The sequence below is a fragment of the Oryctolagus cuniculus genome, chromosome 8 (genome assembly GCF_964237555.1).
Source record: "Oryctolagus cuniculus chromosome 8, mOryCun1.1, whole genome shotgun sequence".
In the NCBI taxonomy this organism is placed as follows: domain Eukaryota; kingdom Metazoa; phylum Chordata; class Mammalia; order Lagomorpha; family Leporidae; genus Oryctolagus; species Oryctolagus cuniculus.
Window position 1 is genome coordinate 138687546 of NC_091439.1, and position 24228 is coordinate 138711773.

At 46.6% G+C, this 24228-nt stretch overlaps 3 protein-coding genes across 8 annotated transcripts in view; 1 reads left to right on the forward strand and 2 right to left on the reverse strand.

Moving 5' to 3' along the window:
- ETFDH (electron transfer flavoprotein dehydrogenase) overlaps positions 1–416 on the reverse strand; it is a 28743-nt gene extending 28327 nt beyond the window's left edge. For both annotated transcript variants that reach the window (XM_051831713.2, XM_002720545.5), the window contains exon 1: positions 86–416. In XM_051831713.2, the coding sequence (XP_051687673.1) occupies positions 86–119 (34 nt within the window). In that variant the 5' untranslated portion in view covers positions 120–416. The remainder of the gene's footprint in view (positions 1–85) is intronic.
- Positions 417–543: 127 nt separating this feature from the next.
- On the forward strand, positions 544–4513 carry C8H4orf46 (chromosome 8 C4orf46 homolog). Its single transcript, XM_002720562.5, has 2 exons — positions 544–938; positions 2270–4513. The coding sequence occupies exons 1-2, from the start codon at positions 789–791 to the stop codon at positions 2423–2425; spliced, it is 306 nt and encodes a 101-aa protein (XP_002720608.1). The 5' UTR covers positions 544–788; the 3' UTR covers positions 2426–4513.
- Positions 4514–14305: 9792 nt separating this feature from the next.
- Positions 14306–24228, reverse strand: part of RXFP1 (relaxin family peptide receptor 1) — a 147703-nt gene continuing 137780 nt past the window's right edge. For 3 of the 5 annotated variants that reach the window (XM_051831654.2, XM_051831657.2, XM_051831659.2), the window contains 3 exons: positions 22347–22757; positions 21051–21269; positions 14306–18451 (listed from right to left, as the gene is read on the reverse strand). In XM_051831654.2, the coding sequence (XP_051687614.1) occupies positions 18150–18451; positions 21051–21269; positions 22347–22757 (932 nt within the window). In that variant the 3' untranslated portion in view covers positions 14306–18149. 5 annotated transcript variants of the gene reach the window in all.

Here is a 24228-nt window from a genome sequence, read left to right on the forward strand (position 1 = left end):
CGCTCCCAGCCCCCGGGCGGCCCGGCCCGCCTCGCCCGCGCTCTCCCACTTCCCTCCACCCATCCCCACGCGAGCTCCCTCTCACCCGGGCAGGAGCGCCTGGCGAGCGGCGCCAGCATGTTCGAAGGAACGGTGACACTCGCGGCCGGACACAGCGGGCGGACGAGGGCCGGCGGCTGGCCGCGGGGGCGGGACCCTAGGCCGCGGGGGGCGTCATTCCCGGCCGGAGGAACCTGCGCCTCCGCTGAAGTTCGCCTCTGGGCTCAGCCGACCGCCCTCGCTGCGCGGGGACCTACCCCTCTCTCGCTCTGCGCCGGCGCCACACGTGACGCGCGGGCCAGCACAGGCTTCCGGGTCAAGCAGCAGACCAGGAAAAGCGCGAGGACTCCAAGTCCCAGAGCGCCCCGCGCTTTCAGGCTGAAAACTCGGCCTGCGCTTCCGGCTTGTCCAGCCGTGGTGGGCGGGGCCCGCACAGCCCGGAGCGTAACGCACGCGCACTGCGGGGCAGTGGGAGGGGGCGCGAGGCGCACGGCATCCTGGGAGTTGTAGTCTTCTGCTCCCAAGCACTCCGCGCCCTGTGGGAGCTCCGCGCAGCTGCACTAAGCCGCCCAAAGGGCATTGACGGACGTTTGATTGGCTGTCCCGCAGAAGCGAACCGTCTCCGTCTTGGTGGCCCTGGGTTGACTCACAAGGCGGGCCTTCGGGAAGGAGAAGGCGGCGCCTTTGGGTGTTGGGCGCGAGCGGTTGAAAGGCGGTTGGCGTCGGTTCGGCTGCCGCGGCCCCTGCCCATGGCTGCGCCCGCGGAGCTGCGGGCTGCCTCGCCGCCCCCGCCTCCGCCCTCTTCTCCGTCGTCCTCGGACGCCTCCTCAGCCTCTGCGAGCGCCAGCGGCGGCCGCGCGGTGGATCGGCTGGAGCTGGTGGAGCTGCAGATCGGAGACGTGAGTGTCGCGGGGCCCGCAGCGAGAGCCGGGGGCGCGACCCCGGCCGCGCGCGCCCCGCACTGCGGCTCCCGATGGCCACCTGCCCGGGCCCGGCGGCGGGCTGCGGGGGCTCCTTCCGCCCGGCCTCGGGCTCCCCGGACCTCGCTGCGGCCCGTCCCGCCCGTCCCGCCGGAGCCCCGCACTGCGGCTCCCGATGGCCACCTGCCCGGGGCCGGCGGCGGGCTGCGGGGGCTCCTTCCGCCCGGCCTCGGGCTCCCCGGACCTCGCTGCGGCCCGCGCCGCCCGTCCCGCCGGAGCCCTGCACTGCGGCTCCCGATGGCCACCTGCCCAGGGCCGGCTGTCGATGCTGCGGTCGGCGCGAGGCTTGCTCGGCGCTGGACTGCTGTCCTGGGTGTCTGCTGGGAAACCTGGCCTTGCCGCGGGCCAGCACGCACGCCCCACCCTAGCACCCCGTCCTCGGGATGGATGATGCGCACCGTGTGTCCAGTGTGGACCAGGCGCCCCTGTGCGGGGTTTTATCCTAGGTGCAGAAAACCTTTGGAAACTGAGGCTAACGTCAGGGCTGGGTGTTCTCTGAATGCGCGTGTGGTTTCGGTGGTGGCTCCTCTCTGACGTCTGCTTTTCTTGTCCTGCAGGGTCAGGATTGACAGCAGGGTGGTGGCACGGTGCCTTTGAGGCTGCACCATCAGGCGTCGAGGGTGAAGTCCTTCAGATACTTAGGGCAGGTGGAGAGGAGGCGTCTCCATCGCTTTCCGGAGTTCAGGGACTCCACGGTGTTTTCAGGGAAAATAAAAATACCGCCTTGGTCATGGCGCACAGACGGTGGGGCCAGATGCCCTCAAAGCTGACCTGCAAGTCAGTAATTCTTGAGGCTCTCTACAAACAGCCGATGTTTTCGTTTGAAAACTTACTACTTTTATGTTGAAAACATTTATTTATTTACTTGAAAGGCAGAGCCAGAGAGAGAGGGAGAGGCAGGCATTGTCCGTCCCCTGGTTCCCTGCTCGGATGGCCGCAGTGGCCAGGCCGGAGCCAGGAGCCGCGCACTCGTGCGGGTCTCTCGTGCGCGTGCTGGGCCCCAGGTACCTGGGCGGCTCCCAGTGCCTTCCCGGTGCCCTGGCGGGAAGCTGGGTCAGAAGCGACACACCTGCTCTCACCGGCCCTCTGCATGGAGGCCAGCATCACCAGCTGCCGCTTAGCTCACTCCACCAGAGCGCCAGCCCGTGGAAGTGTGTAGTAGCCTGGGTACCAGATTCATGTGAAAGCCATTTTCCGACTGTGTATAAAATGACAGCTTTAAAAATAACTGCTTTTTCTTCTCATCTCAGGCAGCGTTTTCATTAAGCAAGCTTCTGGAAGCCACGTCGGCAGTGTCGGCGCAGGTGGAAGAGCTGGCCTGCAAGTGTACAGAGAACGCGCGCTTCCTGAAAACGTGGCGGCACCTCCTGAAAGAAGGCTACGAGTCTCTGAAGTCTGACGGCTGACTCGGCCTGCTTAGGTGCTGGGCTAACGGCCGGGCACCCATTCCCGGCTCCTCGTGTGTGGTATCTGCACATGTGGATACGTGTGTCCCACATGTACGGCTTGAGCTCCTTCTAGCAGGCCCTGTACACTCAGCACGGCTTCTCGTGATTGAATTCTGCTTGGTTTTCGTGACTTTCGTGAAAGCAGAATGCTGATACTATTTTTGATGCCAGCCCGTGTTTGCTTACGCTTTAGTACCTGTGTCCTCTAAATTTCATGGAATCCTGTATGCAAATGGGTTCCTGTATGCAAATGCAAATGTTAATGCTGCCACAGCGCTGCCAGGGTGGATCAGGTGAACCGTCACACGGTTTCTGAGAAGACGCCAAGAGCAGCAGTGTTAGAAGTTGAGCTGCATCTTGGGGACCACTGGCAATAAGGGACGGAGAACGCACCTTTCCTTGGCCCTCTTAGGAGAAGGCTGTGGTTCTTTGAAGACTGACGTCGCCGGTGGCAGAAGGAGCTTCAGTAGCTAAGTTCTCTAGAGCTAGCGGCTGTGTTTTACTTCTGTATCCTCAGCACCTAAAGCAGTGTCGCCCAGCGTCAGTGTTGACTATGAGCTGGCAAATGTCATTCGAGCCTGTTTTCTTCTTCCTGATTAGAATCTGTGTCTGAGATGGAGAGAGACAGGGAGGGCGCCCCCATCTCCTGGCTCACGCCCCGAATGCCTGCAGTAGCCAAAGCCGGGAGCTGGGGACTCACTGCAGGGCTCCCACGTGGGCGGCAAGGACACAGTTACTTGAGCCATCATTGCTGATGCTGAGAACCCATGTTAGCAGGGAGCTGGAGTCAGGAGCGAGAGCCAGCAGTGAAAGCAGGCACTCCCGTGCAGGGTGCAGGCACCCTGATGATGTCTTACCCACTAGACCAAACACCCGCCCCCTTGCAGGTTTTTTTTGTGTGTTTTTTTTTTTTTTTTGGACAGGCAGAGTGGACAGTGAGAGAGAGAGAAAGGTCTTCCTTTTGCTGTTGGTTCACCCTCCACTGGCCGCCGTGGCCGGCGCACCGCGCTGATCTGATGGCAGGAGCCAGGTGCTTTTCCTGGTCTCCCTTGCAGGTGCAGGGCCCAAGGACTTGGGCCATCCTCCACTGCACTCCCTGGCCACAGCAGAGGGCTGGCCTGGAAGAGGGGCAACCGGGACAGAATCCGGCGCCCCGACCGGGACTAGAACCCGGTGTGCCGGCACCGCAAGGCGGAGGATTAGCCTAGTGAGCCTGGCGCCGGCCCCCCTTGCAGTTTTGAGCACGAGGACTGTAACTGTTTCTCTAAAAACAGGCTGAACCACAGTGTCATTGACTTAAAGGGAAACATGCTCTTTTTGTGGAGATTTGTATTTTGATGATAGCTTTTAAGAATATATGAAATAATTTTGCTCTTCTGTGATGCTTTATAAAAGCCTTTAGGAAACCAAAGCCCACTTAGAAAGGGTGCGCATTTTCCTCATTTATTTCTGCGGTGAACTGCTTTCATAGTTAATATTTCTTGTACGTGATGCTTTTCTGTTTTACCACGGTCTTGAAAGTGCCTTATCCAGTGAATGGCGTTGTGCTGTTACTTTTTGAAGGGCTGTGAATGATTTCTGTAGTATTTCTGGACGGTTACTTTGTTGCCAGTGCGTCAAATGTGAATGCTGTCATTGTTTCCATATTTGACCTTAGTGACGATGTTCTGTTTACCCTGTATCTTGTATTGCTTTTTGTTGTTTTGTGACATGTTTAATCAGTCAGCTACTTTTCTTCTTTAGTAGAACTCGCAGACATCTCTGACAGGACATCGTAATTTTGTAAATGAGGAATTTGTACAGAACTATATTCCAGGGCCTCACAGTGGGCCACTGATCGGGGACGCCAGGATGGACAGAGATAGTTCTGTTTAGCACATAAGGTCACAGTTCTTGATTAGTGTTTTTAGTTAAAGATCACACATACGATGTGATATCTATACCAAAGAGATGCTTATTTGAGTATTAGAAAAATATTTTCTTAAAAGTCTTCAAAATGGCAATTTTTAAAATGTACAAAAATAAATTTCATTTCTGCTTCTTTGAGTTTATTCTTTTATAACTTTCTTTTGTTTGAGAGGCAGAGAGAGACAAACATAGAGGGAGAGAACCCCCATCCACTGGCTCACTCTGGGTGCTCACAGTAGTGCAGACTAGGCTGACCAAAGTCAGGACCCGGGAGCTCCATCCAGGCTCCCACGTCGGTGGCAGAGCCCATGCGTCGCGGTTTCCCAGGGTTTGCGTTCGCCGGAACCTGGAGTCAGGAGGCAGAGCTGGGTGTCTTTTTAAAGTGTACTTTGATTTTATTTAGAAGGCAAAGAGACAGATGCAGAGAGATCTTCCATCTGCTGGTTCACTCCCCAAATGCCCACAACAGCCAGGGCTGGGCCAGGCCAGAGCCAGGAGCCAGGGCCTCCTGTTGGGTGACAGGGACCCAGTGTTGGAGCCATCATTGCTGGGCGTCGTAACCTCTAGACTACATACTTGCTCTCCTTCAAAAGTTTTGCTGACGTGTTTCAAATACAGAGGAAAGGTGAATGATTTAAAGAATACCATGTATTCCTACCACACAGATTTAATGCATCTTAGCCTTTGGCTCTACATCCTTCACATCTGTCTATATGTACGTGTTCCATACATTTGAGCCTTCTTTGTTCTGTGTGTGTGCTTCCTCTTTTCCCCCTCACGTGTGGCTTTCCCCCTGAGTTAGAGGGGAACACGTTACTCGTTCCTGGTTCTCGTGAGTCGCGGTCAGCTCGAGGCAAGCCTGGCCGTGGTAGTGAGCTTTCTGTGGCCAGTTTTACTCCTCCGCATAAATACTGACAATCCCTCGTGTCTGGGGCCGGGCAGGCCCCTGGCTCAGCTCTCCTTACATTTTGTGTTGCTATGGATACTCTGTGGAGAAGCTTATTTTATTTTAAAAGTAGCTTTAAAAATAACTATTCCTTTCTATTTTACTTTTTGCTCTGTTTCATGGGAGAGGCTGGGAAGAACTCAAAGTGTAGACATTTTCATAAAGACTTAAGAGGTTTATTTATTTTTTAAAAAATATTTTATTTATTTCTTTGAGAGGTAGAGTTACAGAGAGAGAGAGACAGGTCTTCCATCTCTGGTTCACTCTCCAGTGCCCGCAGTAGGTGTGGCTGAGCAGATCGGAAACCAGGAGCAGGAGCTCCTTCCGGGTCTCCCACGTGGGTGCAGGGGCCCAAGCACTTGCGCCATCTTCCACTGCTTTCCCAGGTCATAGGAGAGTAGAATCGGAAGTGGAGCAGCCAGGACTCAAACCGGTGCCCATATGGGATGCCAGCACTGCAGGCAGAGGCTTAGCCCACTGTGCCACAGCACCGGCCCCAAGAGTTTCATTTTTTAAAAACTTAGTGAGTGTAGCTCATTATCACTTCTACACAAACCTCAGAGAACTTAATACTCAGATCAATCACTTTTGGAAGCCTCATGCCACTAAAGTCAGTAAGACGAAACTTTTAACTTTGCAAATAATATCATTTTCAAAAATTATGAGCATGAGCTAGGTGTCACTGTGAGGAGCTTCATAAACATTTCATGGAACCTCATCAACCCTTCGAGGACACGGCGTTCCTATTTACAGAACAGGAAACACAGACTGAGATAAAATAATTTGGCTGTGAGTCTATGACGCCAGAGTGGATTTGCTGGTCGATACACACCTTGCCACTTAGCTCTTGGTTATTAATATCCAGGTTATCATTTTACTTGCTTAAGTGGCTAATTTAATGTGCAGTCTGACTGGACTGCAGGGTGGTCGGGCATTGTTCTGGGTTTGTCGGTGAGGATGTCTTTGCATGGGATTAGCATTTCAGTCCACAGGCTGAGTAAGGCAGATTAACCTCCACAATGTGGATAAGCCTCAGCTACCCCACTGTAGGCCTGAACAGAACAAAAACAGCTGACGCTCTCCCTAGCAAGGGAGCGTTCTACTGGGCAGCGTTTGAACTGGGACCCTGGTTCCTCCGGGTCCTGCGGCAGCCTGCTAGCATTCAGAGTGGAACCGGGACACCAGCTCTGCGGCTTTCAGGTTCGCCTGCCTCCATCAGGACGTGAGCCAAGTCTACTGGCCCTCCCATCTCCATCCTGTGAGTGTGCGAGTGTTTCTATGGCAAACACAGAATAACACACCATCCCAAAATAGAATATTTCTATGAGTAGCTCTTTAACAGTCCATTTTCCCCCCTGGGGCTTTCTTTTTCCTGTTGACCAAGGTAAAAGCCTAGTTGCGAACAGAAAAATTACACTCATGTGGGCTTAATAGTCCTGCAGTCTGAGAAGACAAATGCAAGCGGCACTGAGAATATGTTCCGGGGTGTTGTAAGATGGTGGATGTATTTAAACTCAACATCACAGGGATGCTGGTTATATCATTTGCTTGTTAGAAATTGTGACAGAAGGGGCCAGCATCCCAAATGGGGGCCGGTTTGAGTCCCGGCTGCTCCATTGCTGATGGCCTGGGAAGGCAGCCGAGGATGGCCCAAGTTCTTACACCCCTACACCCACATAGGAGATTGGAAGAAGCTCCTGGCTGCGTGACTGAACCCGCAGATGGAAGATTCTCTCTCTATCACTGTCTTTCAGATAAATCAATAAACCTTTAAAAATTGTGACTAAAATAAACAAATCTTTAAAAGAATTGTGACTGATGCTAACTAGAATCAAGCGTTCTTGTAAGAAAGGGATTGGACATTGTCTCAGTCTCTAGGTAATTTCGGGAACTGGGAGGGGGGAGTTTCACAAATGGCTAACGAAAGCTGTGGACTGCAGTTTGCCTCATCGTGTCCAAGGTGGGTTTGCAGCCAGGTGTGTACAGCGACAGCCTAATTCAAAGTTTCAGCCACAGACATGTCTGAAATCCACTTTAACAACGGCTTCCCAACTCCATCTGAAGTGCCCCAAACCAATGCCAACCCATTTTTATTTTCTCCCCTGACAGCTCTTAGTCAAATTAAAACTGGAGGCACAGAGACTTGTCAGGAGGTTATTGCAAATATCCCAATGAATCGTGAAGTTGACTCAAACTAAGGTATTGGGAATTGGGGTGAAGGGAAGTGGATATCTACAAGAGTCAATCACAAATCACCGAGTGATTTGATGTGGTGGATGAAGGAAGAATCAAGGATGGCTTCCAGATTTCTAGCTTGGTCCAGTGGTGTCAACCATCAAGGCAGGACCCAGAGAAGGGGAATCAGGTGCCCTATTCCAGGTCTGTATGTAATAACGACATTAAGGGGCCGGCACTGTGGCGTAGCGGGTTAACACTCTGGCCTGAAGTGCCGGCATCCCATCTGGGCGCCGGATCTAGTCCTGGCTGCTCCACTTCTGATCCAGCTCTTTGCTAGGGCCTGGGAAAGCAGTAGAAGGTGGCCCAAGTCCTTGGGCCCCTGCACCCACGTGGGAGACCTGGAAGAAGCTCCTGGCTCCTGGCTTCGGATCAGTACAGCTCCGGCCGTTGCAACCAACTGGAGAGTGAACCTGTGGATGGAAGACCTCTCTCTCTCTCTCTCTGCCTCTCCTTTTCTCTCTGTAACTCTGACTTTCAAATAAATAAATAAATCTTTTTTTTTTTTTTTAAATCATGACGTTAAGGAGCTAGGGAGGGGTGGTATTTGGTGGAGAAGGATGCCATTTGGGATGCTTACACTCTTTACCAGAGTGCCTGGGTTCTGAGTACCTGGCTCCAGCTTTCTGCTGATGGGCACGTGGGGATGCAGCAGGTGATGGCTGGAGTGACTGTGTCCCTGCCACCACTGGGAGACCTGGAGTGAGCTTCCAGTCCTGGCTTCTCCCGGCCAGCCCCTGCCATTGTGGGCATCTGAAGAGCGAAACAATGAATGGGAGATCTCTGTCTCTCTGTATCTCAAAAACAAATAATAAAAAAAAGAGCCAGTGAAACACTCAAGTAGAAATGTCTACTGAGTTGTGCACACAAACGACCAGTTCATGAGGGAGAACTGGCTAAAAGCAGAGATACGGAATCATGGGTATGTGTGTAACTGATCCACGGAAGCAGATGAGACTGCCACAGTCTGTAGACAGGAGGAGCGAGCGCTTCAGCAACGAGAGTGAATGGGACTCCAGTGAACGGTTCTCAAAGACAGGAAAAACCTGGTAGGAGTGACCTAGCTTCAAGAGTAAGTTAGCTACCAGTAGTTACCATCCTGTTGCTCCCATGTGCCTTTTCTTTGCCAGGGAGAGCACTTTACACTGCCTAGAGTGTGGTGAATTTGGTTTATGCCTACTTTCTGCTACCAACTGGACTTACCACACGTTGGCACGGTAACGGCCTCAGTACCTTGGCAGACACTTGAGACTGTTCTCTGTGTACAAGGAAATTCTGTCCTGCAAAACCCAGTGTCCAACCTGTGTGACCATCATGGGGCTGAACGTGAAAAATAACCATGCATGAGATGAACTGTTAAAAAGCCTGAATTTTGCACAGAAGCGTCTGCAGCAGTTTTCTTTGGAATCACCCAAACTTCCTTTTCCTTATTCCTCTGCAAAGAAACTAGCTGTCAAAGCACACAGCCTTGTTGCCTCAGACATTCTTTAAAGCGGCAGAGCAGATTAGCAGATAATTTATTGATCAGAGAAACTGGTAGTTCTACATCAGGGTTATTGAAAAGGAAAAGGAAAGCAAATTTAGTTCTCAAAAAGAGCCAAGCTGGGGCCAGTGCTGTGGCATAGCAGGTAAAGCCACCGCCCGTGGTGTTGGCATCCCACATGGGCAACAGTTCAAGTCCTGGCTCGAACTTCTGCTCCACTTCTGGTCCAGCTCTCTACTATGGCCTGGAAAAGCAGTGGAGGATGGCTCCAGTCCTGGGCCTCTGCAGCCACATGGGAGACCTGGAAGAAGCTCCTGACTTGGATCAGCTGAGCTCCAGTCATTGCAGCCAACTGGGGAGTGACGAGTGGATCAAAGACCTCTCTCTCTCTGCCTCTACCTCTCTGTAGCTCTGCCTTCCAGATAAATAAATAAATATTAAAAAAAGAGGTAAGCAATGACTCTGAACAGGCCTTGTCTCGACTGTTGAGGAACTGTTATTTTATTTTATTTTTTTTTTTGTGCAAATTGCTGAACTCTACTTAGTATAGAGTTGGTCTTCTGTGTATAAAGTTAATCAAAAATGGATCTTAGTGGAGAATGGGACTGGGAATGGGAGAGGGAGGAGGAGGAGGAGGAGGAGGAGGAGGGGTGGGAGTGTGGGCAGGAGGGCGGGTATAGTAGGAGGAATCACTATATTCTTAAAGTTGTACCTACGAAATGCATGAAGTTTATATTCCTTAAATAAAAGGTGGCTTTAGGAAAAAAAAGAGGCAGCACCACTGCGGAGCCCAGATGGACATGTTGCCTGGAAAAGATGACTCAGGCTTCTCCCCATGTGGGCAATGAATATAGCAGTTTTTTTTTTTTTTTTTTTTTTTTAATCCAGGTTCTAGCCTCCTGCAGAGAGAGAAATACTAAGCTAAGACTGGTTTCATGTGCACACAGGAATAGTTTATTTTGCAGTGTTGGAATACTATGGGTTGATTCTGTATCTTAGCTATTGTGAATTTTTTTTAAAAAAAGATTTATTTATTTTATTTGAAAGACCGAGTTACAAAGAAGCAGAGGCACAGGCAGAGAGAGAGAGAGAGAGATTGAGAAAGAAATGTTGTCCATTCACTGGTTCACCCCCTAAATGGCCACAGTGGCTGGAGCCGGGCTGATCTAAAGCCAAGAGCCAGGAGCTTCTTCCGTTTCCCAAGTGGGTGCAGGGGCCCAAAGACTTGGGCCATCTTCTACTGCATTCCCAGGCAACAGCAGAGAGCTGGATCGAAAGTGGAGCAGCCAAGACTTGAACCAGCCAATGTGTAGCCGGCACTGCAGGCGGCGGCTTTACCTGCTATGCTACATCGCTGGCCCCAGCTATTGCTAATTGAACTACAATGAACATGGGGATACAGATAACTCTTTCATATGCTGATTTCATTTCATTTGGGTAAATTCTCAGGCCGGGTCATATGGTAATTCTATATTCAGATCTCTGAGGTATCTCCATCTTCCACAATGGCTGTACTAGTTTACATTCCCACCAACAGTGGATTAGGGAACCTTTTCCCCCAGAGACTTGCCAGCATTTATTGTTTTTTGATTTTTGTTACCTAGAAGTCTTTTATTTAAGGTATACAAACTTCATGTATTTCATAAATACAAATTTAGGAACATAGTGAGGATGATAGACACCCTAACTAGGGTGGGGTGATACCTTTTCTTGTGTGTGTGTGTTCATTTGTCTAACAGCTAGTGATCCTGAGCATTTTCCCAAGTGTCTCTTGGCCGTTTGAATTTCCTCTCTTGAAACATGCCTGTTCAAGTCCTTGCCCATTTGTTAACTGGATTGCTTGTTTTGCTGCTGTTGTTCTTGAAGTCTTTCTAGATCCTGGATGTTAATCCTTTATCAGTCGCACGGTTTGCAAACATTTCCTCCGTTCTGTTGGTTGCCTCCTCACTCTGTTGAGTATTTCCCTTGCAGTGCAGCAGCTTTTCAGCTGGATGTAGTCCCATTTGCCAGTTTTGGCTTTGATGGCTTGTGCTTCTGGAGCCTTTTCTGGGAAGTCTTTGCTTACGCCAATGTCTTGTAGGGTTTCCCTAATATTTTCCTCTAGTGATTTGATGGCATCAGGCTGTAGAGTTTTGTATAAGGTGTATAGTAGGGGGTTGTTTCAGACTTCTGCATGTGTAGATTGAATTTTCCCAGCACCATTTGTTAAAGAGACTGTCCTTGCTCCAGGGATTGATTTCAGTTCATTTGTCAAAAATTCATTGGTTGCAGATGCGTAGATTAATTCTGGGGTTTCTATTCTGTTGCACTGATCTGCATGTCTGTTTTTGTGCCAGTATCAGGCTGTTTTGATTTTAACTGCCCTGTAGTATGTCTTGAAGTCTGGTATTGTGATGCCTCCTGCTTTGTTTTTGTGGTTTAATATTGCTATAGCTGTTAGGGGTCTCTTGTATTTCCATATGAATTTTTTAGATGTATTTATTTATATGAGAGAGAGAAGGAGAGGCAGAGAGAGAGGTCTTCCGTTCACTGTTTAACTCCCCAATTGGCTGCAACAGCTGGAGCTTTGCAGATCCAAAGGCAGGAGCCAAGAACTTCCTCTGGGTCTCCCACATGGGTGCAGGGGCCCAAGGACTTGGGCCATCTTCTACTGCTTTCCCAGGCCATAGCAGAGAGCTGGATCAGAAGTGGAGCAGCTGGGACTTGAACTGGTGCCCATATGGGATGCTGGCACTGCAGGCAGCAGCTCTACCCTCTACACCACAGCACTGGCTCCTCCATATGCATTTTTTTTTTGACAGGCAGAGTGAACAGTGAGAGAGAGAGACAGAGAGAAAGGTCTTCCTTTGCCATTGGTTCACCCTCCAATGGCCGCCACGGCTGGCGCACCACACTGATCCGAAGCCAGGAGCCAGGTGCTTCTCCTGGTCTCCCATGGGGTGCAGGGCCCAAGCACTTGGGCCATCCTCCACTATCTTCCCGGGCCACAGCAGAGAGCTGGCCTGGAAGAGGGCCAACCGGGACAGAATCCGGCGCCTTGACTGGGACTAGAACCCGGTGTGCCAGCGCCGCAAGGCAGAGGATTAGCCTAGTGAGCTGCGGCGCCGGCCGAATGTCATTTTTTTAAAAAAAGATTTATTTATTTATTTGAGAGGTAGAGTTACAGACAGAGGGAGAGACAGAAGTCTTCCATCCACTTGTTCACTCCCCAGACGCTGCAATAACCTGAGCTGCACAGATCTGAAGCCAGGAGCCAGGAACCCTCTCTGGGTCTTCCACATGGGTACAGGGCCGAAGGACCCAGGCAATCCTACACTGCTTTCCCAGGCCACAGCAGAGAGCTGGGATTCGAACTAGTGCCCACATGGGATGCTGGCAAGGCAGGCAACAGCTTTACCTGTTAAGCCACAGTGCTGGCCCCATCATTGGTATTTTAATTGGGATCACATCAAATCCTTAAATTGCTTTTTGGTACTGTGGACATATTTTTGATATTAATTCTTCCGATACATAAACATGGATGATTTTTCATTTATTTTTGTGTGTTTTCTATTTCTTAATGTTTTGTAATTTTCATTGTAGAGATCTTTCAGGTCCTGGGTAAAATTTATCCCCAGGTATTTAAGGTTTTTTTTTTTTTAAGATTTATTTATTTATTTGAATGTCAGAGTTACACTGAGAGGGGAGAGGTAGAGAAAGCGAGAGAGCGAGAGAGAGAGGGGTCTTCCATCTGATGGTTCACTCCCCAATTGGTTGCAACAGATGGAACCGTGCCGATCCGAAGCCAGGAGCCAGGAGCTTCCTCCAGGTCTCCCACATGGGTGCAGGGGCCCAAGGACTTGGGGCATCTTCTACTGCTCTCCAAGGCCACAGCAGAGAGCTGGATGCGAAGTGGAGCAGCTGGGTCTCAAACTGGCACCCATATGGGATGCTGGTGCTTCAGGCCAGGGTGTTAACCTGCTGCGCCACAGCGCCAGCCCCAGCATTTTTTTGTTGTTGTTGTTACTATTGTGAATGAGATTGATCTTAGTTCCTTCTCAGCCATGCCACTGTCTGTGTATAGAGGCTACTGATTTACCAAACTCTTCTGTGAGTTCCAGTAGTCTCTCAGTGGAGTCTTTGGTTCCCCTTTATGTAGAATCATGTGATCTGCAAACAGGGATAATTTGCCTTTCTCCTTTCCAATTTGAGTCTTTTTCTTTCCTAATGGCTCTGGCTAAAACCTCCAGAACTATACTGAATAGCAGTTGAAAAGGTAGGCATCCTTGTCTGTTTCTAGATTTTAGTGGAAATTATTCCAACTTTTCCCCATTCAGTATGATGCTGGCTGTAGGTTTGTCATATATTGCCTTTTGTTGAGGGATGCTCCTTCCATATACCCAGTTTGCATAAGGTTTTCATCATGAAAGGATGTTGTATTTTATCAATGGCTGTCTCTGCATCTATTGAGATAACCATATCGTTTTTATTCTTCAATTTGTTAACATGATGTATTACATTTATTGATTTGCAAATATTGAACCATCACTGCATACTATGGATAAATCCCACTTGATCCTGGTGAATGATCTTCCTGTGTTGTTGGGTCTAATTAGCCAGTATTTTGTTGAGGATTTTTGCATCTATGTTCATCAGGGGTATTGGTCTATAGTTCTCTTTATTTTTTGTATCTTTTTTGGTTTAGACATTAAGGTGAAGCTGGTATCAGAGAAGGAGTTTGGGAGGATTCTCTCCTTTTAAATTTTTCTGAACAGTTAAAGAAAAATTGAAATCAGTTCTTTAAATGTCTGGTAGAATATTGCAGTGAAGGCATCCAGTCCTGGGCATTTCTTTGTTGGGAGGGTCCTTATTACTGATTTGATCTTCATCCTGGTTATTGGTCTGTTTAGCTTTTCTTTTTTTTAATATTAAGAGTTATTTATTTATTTGAAAGTCAGAGTTACATAGAGTGAGAAGGAGAGGAAAAGAGATAGAGAAGTCTTCCACCCGCTGGTTTACTCCCCAATTGGCCACAATGGCCGGAGCTGTGCCAATCTGAAGCCAGGAGCCAGGGGCTTACTCTGGGTCTCCCACGTGGGTGCTGGTACCCAAGGACTTGGGCCATCTTCTACTGCTTTTCCAGGCCACAGCAGAGAGCTGGATCGGAAGTGGAGCAGCTGGGACTTGAACTGGCCATATAGGATGCCCACACTACAGATGGCGGCTTTACCTGCTACACCAAAGTGCTGGCCCTATTTAGTTTTTCTACACCTTCCTGACTCAATTATGTGTGTCTAGGAATCTGTCCATTTCTTCTAGGTTTCCCAGTTTGTTGGTTTACAGCTATTTGTAGTAATTCCTGATGACTTTTTTATTTCTGTTGTATCTGTTGTTATTACTCCTTTTTCATCTCTGATTTTATTCATTAGTGTGTTCTCTTTTTTTGGTTTGGCCAATGGTTTATCAATTTATTTTTTCAAAAAACTAGATTTCTTTGAATTTACTGCTTGCCTCTGGTCCGCTTTCACTCGACTCCCAGGGTCTGTGTGGTGACCCCACGCCTCCTGCCCCCACTGAGTTCCTCCTCTCAGAACGAATCCACTGCAACAGAGACGCATGGTTACCTCCTCTCTTCCAAGGTATTCAGTCTCCATGGTTGGCCCATAGTGGCTACAACCCCCACCCATGCAGGTGGGTGAACCACACAAAGGGTCTGTGCTGTCTTCAGTGTGAGCATGGAACCCTCCACAGTGATCTACCCCAGTGACTGGGAGCTCTGAGCCTCTGAGGCCAGACAGTTATTGTCCAGAGACCCAGCTACACCCGACACTCTATAGCACAGTCACAGAGTCCCCACATTCATAGTGTGCAAGGCTCCCACAGTCACAGGGTGCAGCAGATCCACTCTCAGCCCCATATGCCTGCCCCGTCCACAGAGAAAGCAGAGTCATTCCCAGAGCAGATGTCTATGGGCACCCTGCCTTAGCAGATTGAGCCCAGGAGCCTGTGACTGGGTGGGTGGAGGGGAACACCTCAGAGTCCTAAGTGGGTGCACAGCACCCCACCAACCCTCCAGGCCAGACTAAAGTCAGTGGGGAAATGAGAAAGCCACCATAGCCTCTACTGGCATTACGATGGTGCTTTCTCCCTGCTGTCAGGCAGGTGCTTTGTCAGGGGATGGGAAAAAATAAACATGATTTTCTTTCATGGGGCCCTGCAGGGCTCCAGAATGGACTCACAGTCAGTGTGGTGCAATGGTATCCCTCATGTAATGTCACTAGTGACAGGGCTGCCACAGTTTGCTCTCAGAAGCTGGCATCTCCTCCGGCCCTTGGCTGCAGGAGTTTTGAGTGGTGTCCCTGCTCGCTGCTGCGTGTTCAAACTGTCGGCGCTGCCCCACGGTGTCTCTCTGCTTCTGTAGAATTTCCACTGCAAACTTCTCTCGCACTCTCCTCTGGAAATGCACTTCCTTTGATTTTCTTCTGTTATCTTTCCCTGGTCAAAATCGGCATGTCTTTTTCCTATTCAGCCATCTTGGAATCCTTTCTCCTTTTTTTTTATAATGTAGGGGGTGGTACCTCATTGGATATGCAGATGGGATGAGGTGTGAGCATACGCCTTGGTCCTGGATGCTACAGTGCATCCTGAAGAGCTGGGCATATCAAACTGACAGTTAGAGAGACAGCAACATTCTGCAGGAAGACATGATTCCCAGCTCACTTAAACTATAACTGCCTAGTTCTTATGTCAGTGGCACCAAGGCACCCCTACATCTACTTTGAAACAAGTTGGCAAAGTGGACTGTTCTGTTTATGGGATTAACATTACAGAAAATCACACAAACAAGCAGTTTGTCAGGTGAAGAGAAGAACCAAGCCTCAGAAGTTCTTTTCACAAAAGGAAGCTGCTACCTAAAACTTTAATCAGCTTGCTCCGATTATGATATTTTTTAAAAAGCTAAAACAATATAAAGTATCTATTCAAGGAAATAACAGTTTGTTAAAAGGTATCCAGAATTTGTACACAGGGGCTGGTATGGTAGCCCAGCAGGTTAAGCTGCCACTTGCAATTTCCCTAATGATGAGTGATGTTGAGCTTTTCAGGGGCTTATTGGCCATTTGTATATCTTCTTTGGAGAAATGTTTATTCAAGTCTGTTACCTATTTTTGAGTTTGTTGTTGAGTTAGAAGTTCTTTATGAAATCTAGATATTATGCCCTTTTCATAAATATCACTGTAAATATTCCACTTTGGTAGGTTGTCTTTTTGCTTTGTTAGTATTATCTTTTATGCACAAAGATTTTAATTTATATGAAATCTAATTTGTGTGTGTATATATATATATATACACACACATCATCTAGATACGACTAGATGGTCTAGAAATCTACTGCCAAATTCAGAGTCTTGAGGAGGATTCATCCTGTGTTTTCTTCTAAAACTTTTATGGTTCCAGCTCTTGTATTTAGTGTGTTGATTGATTTTGAGTTAATTTTAATATTGGGTATGAAACAGGGCTCCAGTTTTACTCCTTTGCATGTGGATTTCCAGTTGTTGGCAGTGTATTTTATTGAGAAGACTGTTCTTGGGCAGATTCTTGGCCTACTGGCTGAGCTATCATCCCACACCGGAGAGCCTAATTCTGCTCCTTATCCCAGCGTCTGACTAATGTGCGACCTGGGAGGCAGCAGCTGATGACTCAGGTAGTCAGGTCACTGCACTGATGATACGTGAGGCCTGTATAGAGTTCCCAGCTTCTGGCTTTGGCTGGGCCCAAATCTAGCTATTGCAGGCACCTGGAGAGTAAATCAGTAAATGGGAATTCTTTCTGTCTCCATCTTTCTACCTCTCAAGTAACTAAAGTAAAAAATAAAATGCTCTCCCTTCTTCACATGACTGTCTTGGCACCCTGGTTAGAATCAATCGACTGAAAATGTGAGGGCTTATTTCTGGACTCTCGGTCCTGTTCCTCTGATCCAAATCTTTATCCACATTCTGTCCTGATTCTCTTCTTTGCAAGACTCCTGTTCTCCTATTCCAGTCTCATAAGATGATGATGACTTAAAGCAAAAAGAAAATTGTGCAGGCAATGAAAGAGAAACGCTATTTTTGAGTTTCTAACAAAGCATTTTTTACAGTCATAAAGTTGTTTTATTGGCTGTCAAGTGTATGGAGACTTGAAGAAAAAAAGGATGCATCAGTCAGCTTCTTGATAATACAATGAAATACTTGACACAAGCTTCTTATGAAAGAGAGGTTTATTTAGCTCACAGCTTTGGAGGTTCAAGTCCAAGATCGGGAGGCCCCATTGGCTTGGCCTCTGATGGTGCTCCTGCTGGCACAGCCCCTGTGTGGTAAGAGCATCACACGCCAAGAGTCAGTGAGCACACTTTTTGTCTTCCCAATGTGGGCTCTTATAAAAGCCACCAAGATTTGGTCACGGGGCTCCATCAATCCAATTCAGTGACCACCCGCAGTGGTCCTACCTCCAAACATGACGCTTGGATTATGCGCCCATCTTCTTGGTGCCAGTAACATAAGATTTTGGGGACCCATCTTCAACACACACAGGACTGTGGGGAACACGCAGGACACAAACCACAGCAGTGGATTCTTAAAACAGAATGTCTGTATTTCGCAAACAATCAGAAATTTTCTCTGGTGTAGTTACACTGAGTATCCAAACTGTAAACATTTATTTAAAAATGTTCATAATTTTTATGTTTGCTGTTATGTACGACAGACAAAGCTCTACTTTAAATGAGGAGCTGCAGGTGGACTTTGTGTAGAGTTCCTCACAATTTACAGAATACAAGGTTCCGTACCGTCTGCTTCCAGGAATTCACCAGTGTCGTGCACGTGGTGAGACTCAGTAAACGCATGTTAGAAGAAGCCGCGAATCCCTCTGAAGTAGATTTCTCTTAATTCGCGATGCAACATATGTGCTACTATATACACATTATCAGTGTAATTACTTCCTTTTACACGAGCATTGGACGATTTTGTCTTCATGGCCTTGTATGCTAATTTGTCTTAGGCATTAATAGAGGTTATTAATTTTGTGATATTTACTCCTATTTCCTCCAGAAGAACCAGACAGCATTCTCTGTGAAGCAAGGGGCTGCAGAGTGGTCATGTGAAGGAGTTGAGTCTAGGTGGCTGAGAAATGAGTGTTATCTCACACCTGTCTGGGAAAACAGGTGGCTTTATGAGCTCAGGCGGCATCTCCTGCAGTGGCCACATCTCCACCCAGATGAACGACGGAGCACATGTTTTCTGGCTTCCTTTGCTGTCAATAGACCTTCTTTGCCTGTAGTCAAACCAAAACTGACGGATCATTTCTTTGAAAGGTCTCGTAGTCAACGTATAGAGAATTGGGTTCAAAGCACTGTTGATGGGCAGAATAAAAATCACTACCCAAGAAGTTATGGTACCTGGAACAGAAAAAAGGAGACCATTTTAGAGTCTGGCGTGGCCTTGGCTGTTGTGGGCATTTAGGGATGGAAGAGCAGATGTGAACTGTCTATCTATCTGTTTCTCTCAGTCTTTCTGCTTCTCAAGTAAATAAAATAAAAATATAAGGCAACAGAAATGTTACTTGCCTGATTTAATCAGTGTATGAAATATATACAAATATTATGCTGTACCTCATAAGACATGTAAGTAATACATATTAATAGGCATTTTAAAAATAAAATAAAACCAAATAATTTAAAATGAGATCATAAGATTACAATGGACACAGAAGTCTGGCTCAGTGGTTAAGTTGCTGCTTGGGATGCCTGCATCCCATAATGGAGTCCCTGGGTTTGAGTGCCAGCAGGTTATGGCTCCAGTAGTTGTTCCCTGCCTCCCATGCAGGAAAACTGGATGGAGTTCCGGGCTTCTGCCTTTTTAGCCTGGCTCAACCATGGCTGTTGCAGGCATCTGGAAAGTGAACCAGAGAAGCTTGCTCTCTCTGTTCTTTCAAATACATTTCTAAAAAACAGTATGATGGATGATGACTCAAAAATGAAAGAATTAGAATCAACATAGGGGGAATAAGGGCGTTTAAGATTTGCAAATATGAAATGTTTAGATTGGTATTATAACATTACAGATGCTAGTCTTTCTTTTTGTTGTGTTTATAAAATTTAAGGTACCATTACCATCATCCATGGGATAAAATAAAATCAAAATTATATATATTTATAAATTTTAAAATTGTGAGTATGTATTGTATTTTATATACAACTAACAGGATACTCACATTTTAAATGTGGTTATATATATATATATATCACAAAATGTACCATTTTAAATATGTATGGTTCAGAGACATTGAATCCCTACACATTGTTGGGCCACATCTACCTCTATCTACCTCCAGAACCTCCCCCCATCCCATACTGAAACTATACTCATTAAACACGGCCTCCCCTTCTCCCCACACCAGTCCCTAGAAATCACCACTCTGTATTTACTCTGTGCATTTAACTACTCCTGAACTTCATGTAAGTGGAATCATAAAATATTTACCACTTGCATCTGTCTTACTTCACTTAATGCGACATCTTCAGGGTTCATTCATATTGCAGAATGTGTCAGAATTTCCTCCCTCGAGGCTGAGTGACAACCCATTCTCTGCCTATAGCAGACATTTTGTTTATCCTTTTACCCATCTCTGGACACATTCATTGCTTCATATTTTGGCTACTGTGAATGATGCTACTATGAACATAGATGTACAAATATCGGTGTCCTTACTTTCAATGCCTTTGGGAATGACTGAGAATCGGAGCTGCTGGGTTGTGTGATAATTTTATGGTTAATTTTTGTAGCAGTGTCATATTGTTTTCAACAGCCAGCACCATTTTATATATATATATATATATATATATATATATATATATATATATTGACAGGCAGAGTTAGACAGTGAGTGACAGAAACAGAAAGGTCTTCCTTTTCTGTTGGATCACCCCCCAAATGGCCACTATGGCTGGCGCACCGCGCTGATCCGATGGCAGGAGCCAGGAGCCAGGTGCTTCTCCTGGTCTCCCATGGGGTGCAGGGCCCAAGGACTTGGGCCATCCTCCACTGCACTCCCGGGCCACAGCAGAGAGCTGGCCTGGAGGAGCAGTGCACAAGGATTCCAGTTTCCCCACACCCTCAGCCACACTTGCTTTTGTGTGTGTGACTGTGTGTTTTAGAATAACAGCCACTCTAATGGATGTGATGCATGTCATTTTTAGTTACCAAGATTTTTTTCCTATTGTTTTTCACACTCAGGGGTAATATTCTCTAAAATGTATGTATTCGAAGAGGAAACATTTCTTACATTCTAAAAAATGAAGCAATTTTGGGATTAATACTTTGACCTATATTCTTTTCTAGTCATCTTAAGCATGCAATTAATATCAACACCCATGTTACACATTTTGATCATTGTTCCTTTGTTGCAATTGTGATATTAAGCATTTATGGAAAAACTGAATGGCTTATTTCCAGAAAATGCTTGTTGGGGAATAGAGCTAAAGTGTATCTGACCCCGACTTTGATTCTTACAACAACTAGTTAGGGTTAAGAATCCTACTCATCTTTCTTGGAAGAACACTGCACAGACATAAACATAAACTTACAATAAGATGTATTATTTCGGCCAGCGCCACGGGTCACTAGGCTAATCCTCCGCCTAGCGGCGCCGGCACACCAGGTTCTAGTCCCGGTCAGGGCACCGGATTCTGTCCTGGTTGCCCCTCTTCCAGGCCAGCTCTCCGCTGTGGCCTAGGAAGACAGTGGAGGATGGCCCAAGTGCTTGGGCCCTGCACCCCATGGGAGACCAGGAGAAGCACCTGGCTCCTGCCTTCGGGTCAGCATGGGGCGCCGGCCGTAGTGCACTGGCCGCGGCGGCCATTGGAGGGTGAACCAACGGCAAAAGGAAGACCTTTCTCTCTGTCTCTCTCTCTCACTGTCCACTCTGCCTCAAAAAAAAAAAAAAAAAAAAAAAAAAGAGAAAAGATGTATTATTTCTCCAAAGAAAGCAAGCTGTACCTGGTATTTCTACCTGAAGCAGTGAAAGAAATTTCAGCACAAAAATGGGGATCCAGCACAATGCATCAGTAAACACGATAAAGAAGAAGCGCTTGGCCAGGGCCACCTCTCTTTTAACTTGAGTCCGTATTTCAGTTGCTGTGATGGCACTTTGATGGACACTGTAAAACATGCTTCCGTAGGAAAAGACTATGATGAGAAATGCCGCCAAGTTGACACCTGTTTAGAACCCAAGAAGCACTATTAATGGACACAAGTATTTTTTTTAAAACAAACAGATAAAACATATTCTTAAGGTGTTATTAAAGATATAACAACCATAATGTATTTTTTATTCTTCATAAAGAATTACGAAGGTGCATAAAGGTCATTCTTTTTTTTGCAGATGAAGTACTGAATGATAGTGAGATGTTTCATTTAAAAATGGCACACTAAGATGAAATTAGAGCCATTTACTTAATATCTGGCCCTTCAGGTTTCTAGTCTTAGTGATTTTTTTTCATAATTTAATTACTTTGTGCTGTACTTCGAGAATATTTTTACATGGCTAATTTAGAACAGTTGTATACATACTCTTAAACCAAAGATGTGTGGGTACGCACATGTGTTTGAAAAGGTCACAAGTAGCATTACGTTTTATTGTAAAGGGAAAGAAAAGAGTGAATTTATGTTTTGCTTGGTATTATTAAGGTGAATTCATGAGATACAAGTGTTTACTATCTTTCATAAAACATGTCAGTTTGGAATTCATATAATAAAAGGGTAATTTGGGAGAAAAACATTCCTACTGGGGATTCTGATGGAATTCGGCCCCAGCCTTGCTGCAGAACATTGGTTAGAAACTTTTGGTAAAAACTTATAGCCCATGGGCCGGCGCCGCGGGTCACTAGGCTAAGCCTCCGCCTTGCGGTGCAGGCACACCGGGTTCTAGTCCTGGTCGGGGCGCCAGATTCTGTCCCGGCTGCCCCTCTTCCAGGCCAGCTCTCTGCTGTGGCCAGGGAGTGCAGTGGAGGATGGCCCAAGTGCTTGGGCCCTGCACCCCATGGGAGACCAGGAGAAGCACCTGGCTCCTGCCATCGGATCAGCGCGGTGCGCCGGCCGCGGCGGCCTTTGGAGGGTGAGCCAATGGCAAGGGAAGACCTTTCTCTCTGTCTCTCTCTCTCACTGTCCACTCTGCCTGTCAATAATAATAATAATAATAATAATAAACAAACATAGCCCTTAGCAGGCACAGTGAGTTTCACGCCGTGAGTCGTCCCCGCAGCTGAATGAAGGGTTTGTACCCGAGGGCCTTACCCAGAAAGATTGTCACTGAGTAGATCTGGGCTCCGGTACTTTCTGCATCTTCTGAGTGGAGAGGAAAGCATACTCCGTTGGTGCCATAGAAGTTTCTGAAGAATTCCTTATTGCTTAGCGGGGTGAAAGCCACCAGAAACCCAGTCATCCAGATGAGAAGCAGAGCTGTGATTGTTCTGCATTTTTGAGGTCTTAAACATCGGAAAGGATACACAACGCAGATGTACTTTTCCAGAGTCAAGAATGTCAGAAGCAGAACTGATACTTCGGTGGACAGAATGGCCAAAGACCCCATGAGCTGACAATGAATACTCTCCATCCAAACCCGCGCGTGCTTGTTGTATTCCCCGCGGAACTTCAGGTCAAAGGCTCCAATCACAAACAAATAGATTCCCATCAAGCAGTCAGCACCTAGAAGGGTCAGAAAGTTCCATAAATATGCAGAAAAGATGGTTATAATGAAATGATCAGTAAGCAATGCTATTTTTAATATTAGAAAAAAAATAGCCAAGTTTCTTCTATCTTGGATAGAAGTAATTTGTATTCATCTAAGGATTCATTTATGGCTGAGGACCTATTTGTCAAGTCTTTTTAGTAGCCATTCTCTTAGCAGTTAATTAAGTAATCATTTCTTTGGTTTCCTTTAAAATGCAAATGTGGAAGCAGAGGTCTTGTCTGTTTTGTGCTCCATTCTAGACCAACCAAGCAAAATTGTGAAACAAATGAATACAATGTAGCTCTGTTGAGCATTCAGTCAGGAGCCTAGATGGGGCTAGTGTTACTCGGCTCAGCTCTTTCACTGAACATCTCCCAGCTCAACAAGCTGAAGAAACATCTGAAAACTTAGAGAAATCAACTTGGAAGCCGCCGTGACAGAGTGATGGCTATGAATTTTGAAGTCTGTAATTTAGAAGGTATGAATAATTATGAAATGCTCTGGACAGAGTGATGGCTATGAATTTTGAAGTCTGTAATTTAGAAGGTATGAATAATTATGAAATGCTCTGCTGTCCATACAGTTCTGGGGGACTTAAATTACTTACCAGAGCTGGTCTAAGCGACATTGTTCTTCCTGATTCTTTCTTCCCACTTTTACATCTTTCTCTGTTTCTTTTTAGGTTCTCCCACTCCAAAAATTAGCTCTTAATGTGCCACACTATTTGGCTTATTTTCTTTTTAAGCAAACATATCAGAAAGTGTTTGGGAGTTTTTGACTGTGCAAGCATTCCAAAGTTCCCAAGATCACATCACTGTATAAATCATAAAGCCAACTCTAATTCTTTAGGATTGAAATTGACCGTACTCAAGATTTTGTAGCTAACAATATAATGTGGTAAACAGTTTGAGTTCTATTTATCATGTGTAACTTGCAATAAAAAAAAAAAAAAACTAGGGTGGGGTGAGGGCTGTTCATGGGCCAATGCACACATAAAAAAGTAGAACACTGTGCAGACTGGTGCTTTACCTGTCTGAGGGAGAACACTCTAGGCCACGTGACAAAGACTATGACCAGCCTAAGAACTAGTTTCTCATTTATTTTTCTTTGTGGTCCTCATTTAACATCATACCTTGCAACCACATTCCAAAAACTATTAAAAAGTTATTACTACATGAAAAAGTTTTCTCATTTATATATTTCAAGTTATGAATACAAAGGATTCTAGTATCTCAGACATCAGAAAAATAATCAGCCACTGAATCAATATCTATGAACTGGATACCCAGATAAAAAAGTAACTATGTATCAGGATATAAAAATGTGATGACCATGGATGTTTGCAATTTTATTTGTAATAAAATATTTTAGAAGTGTCAACACAGTATGCCTCTATATGAGCTACTATATGAGAGAAAACTAATGAACGAGAGCTTCGTTCACCTG

What these genes read in the sequence shown, in the direction of transcription:
- C8H4orf46 (XM_002720562.5), top strand. Translation starts at nt 789, where the DNA reads ATGGCTGCGCCCGCGGAGCTGCGGGCTGCCTCGCCGCCCCCGCCTCCG. An exon ending in TGGAGCTGCAGATCGGAGAC is followed by an intron (nt 939 to 2,269) that starts GTGAGTGTCGCG and finishes TTCTCATCTCAG; the next exon opens with GCAGCGTTTTCATTAAGCAA.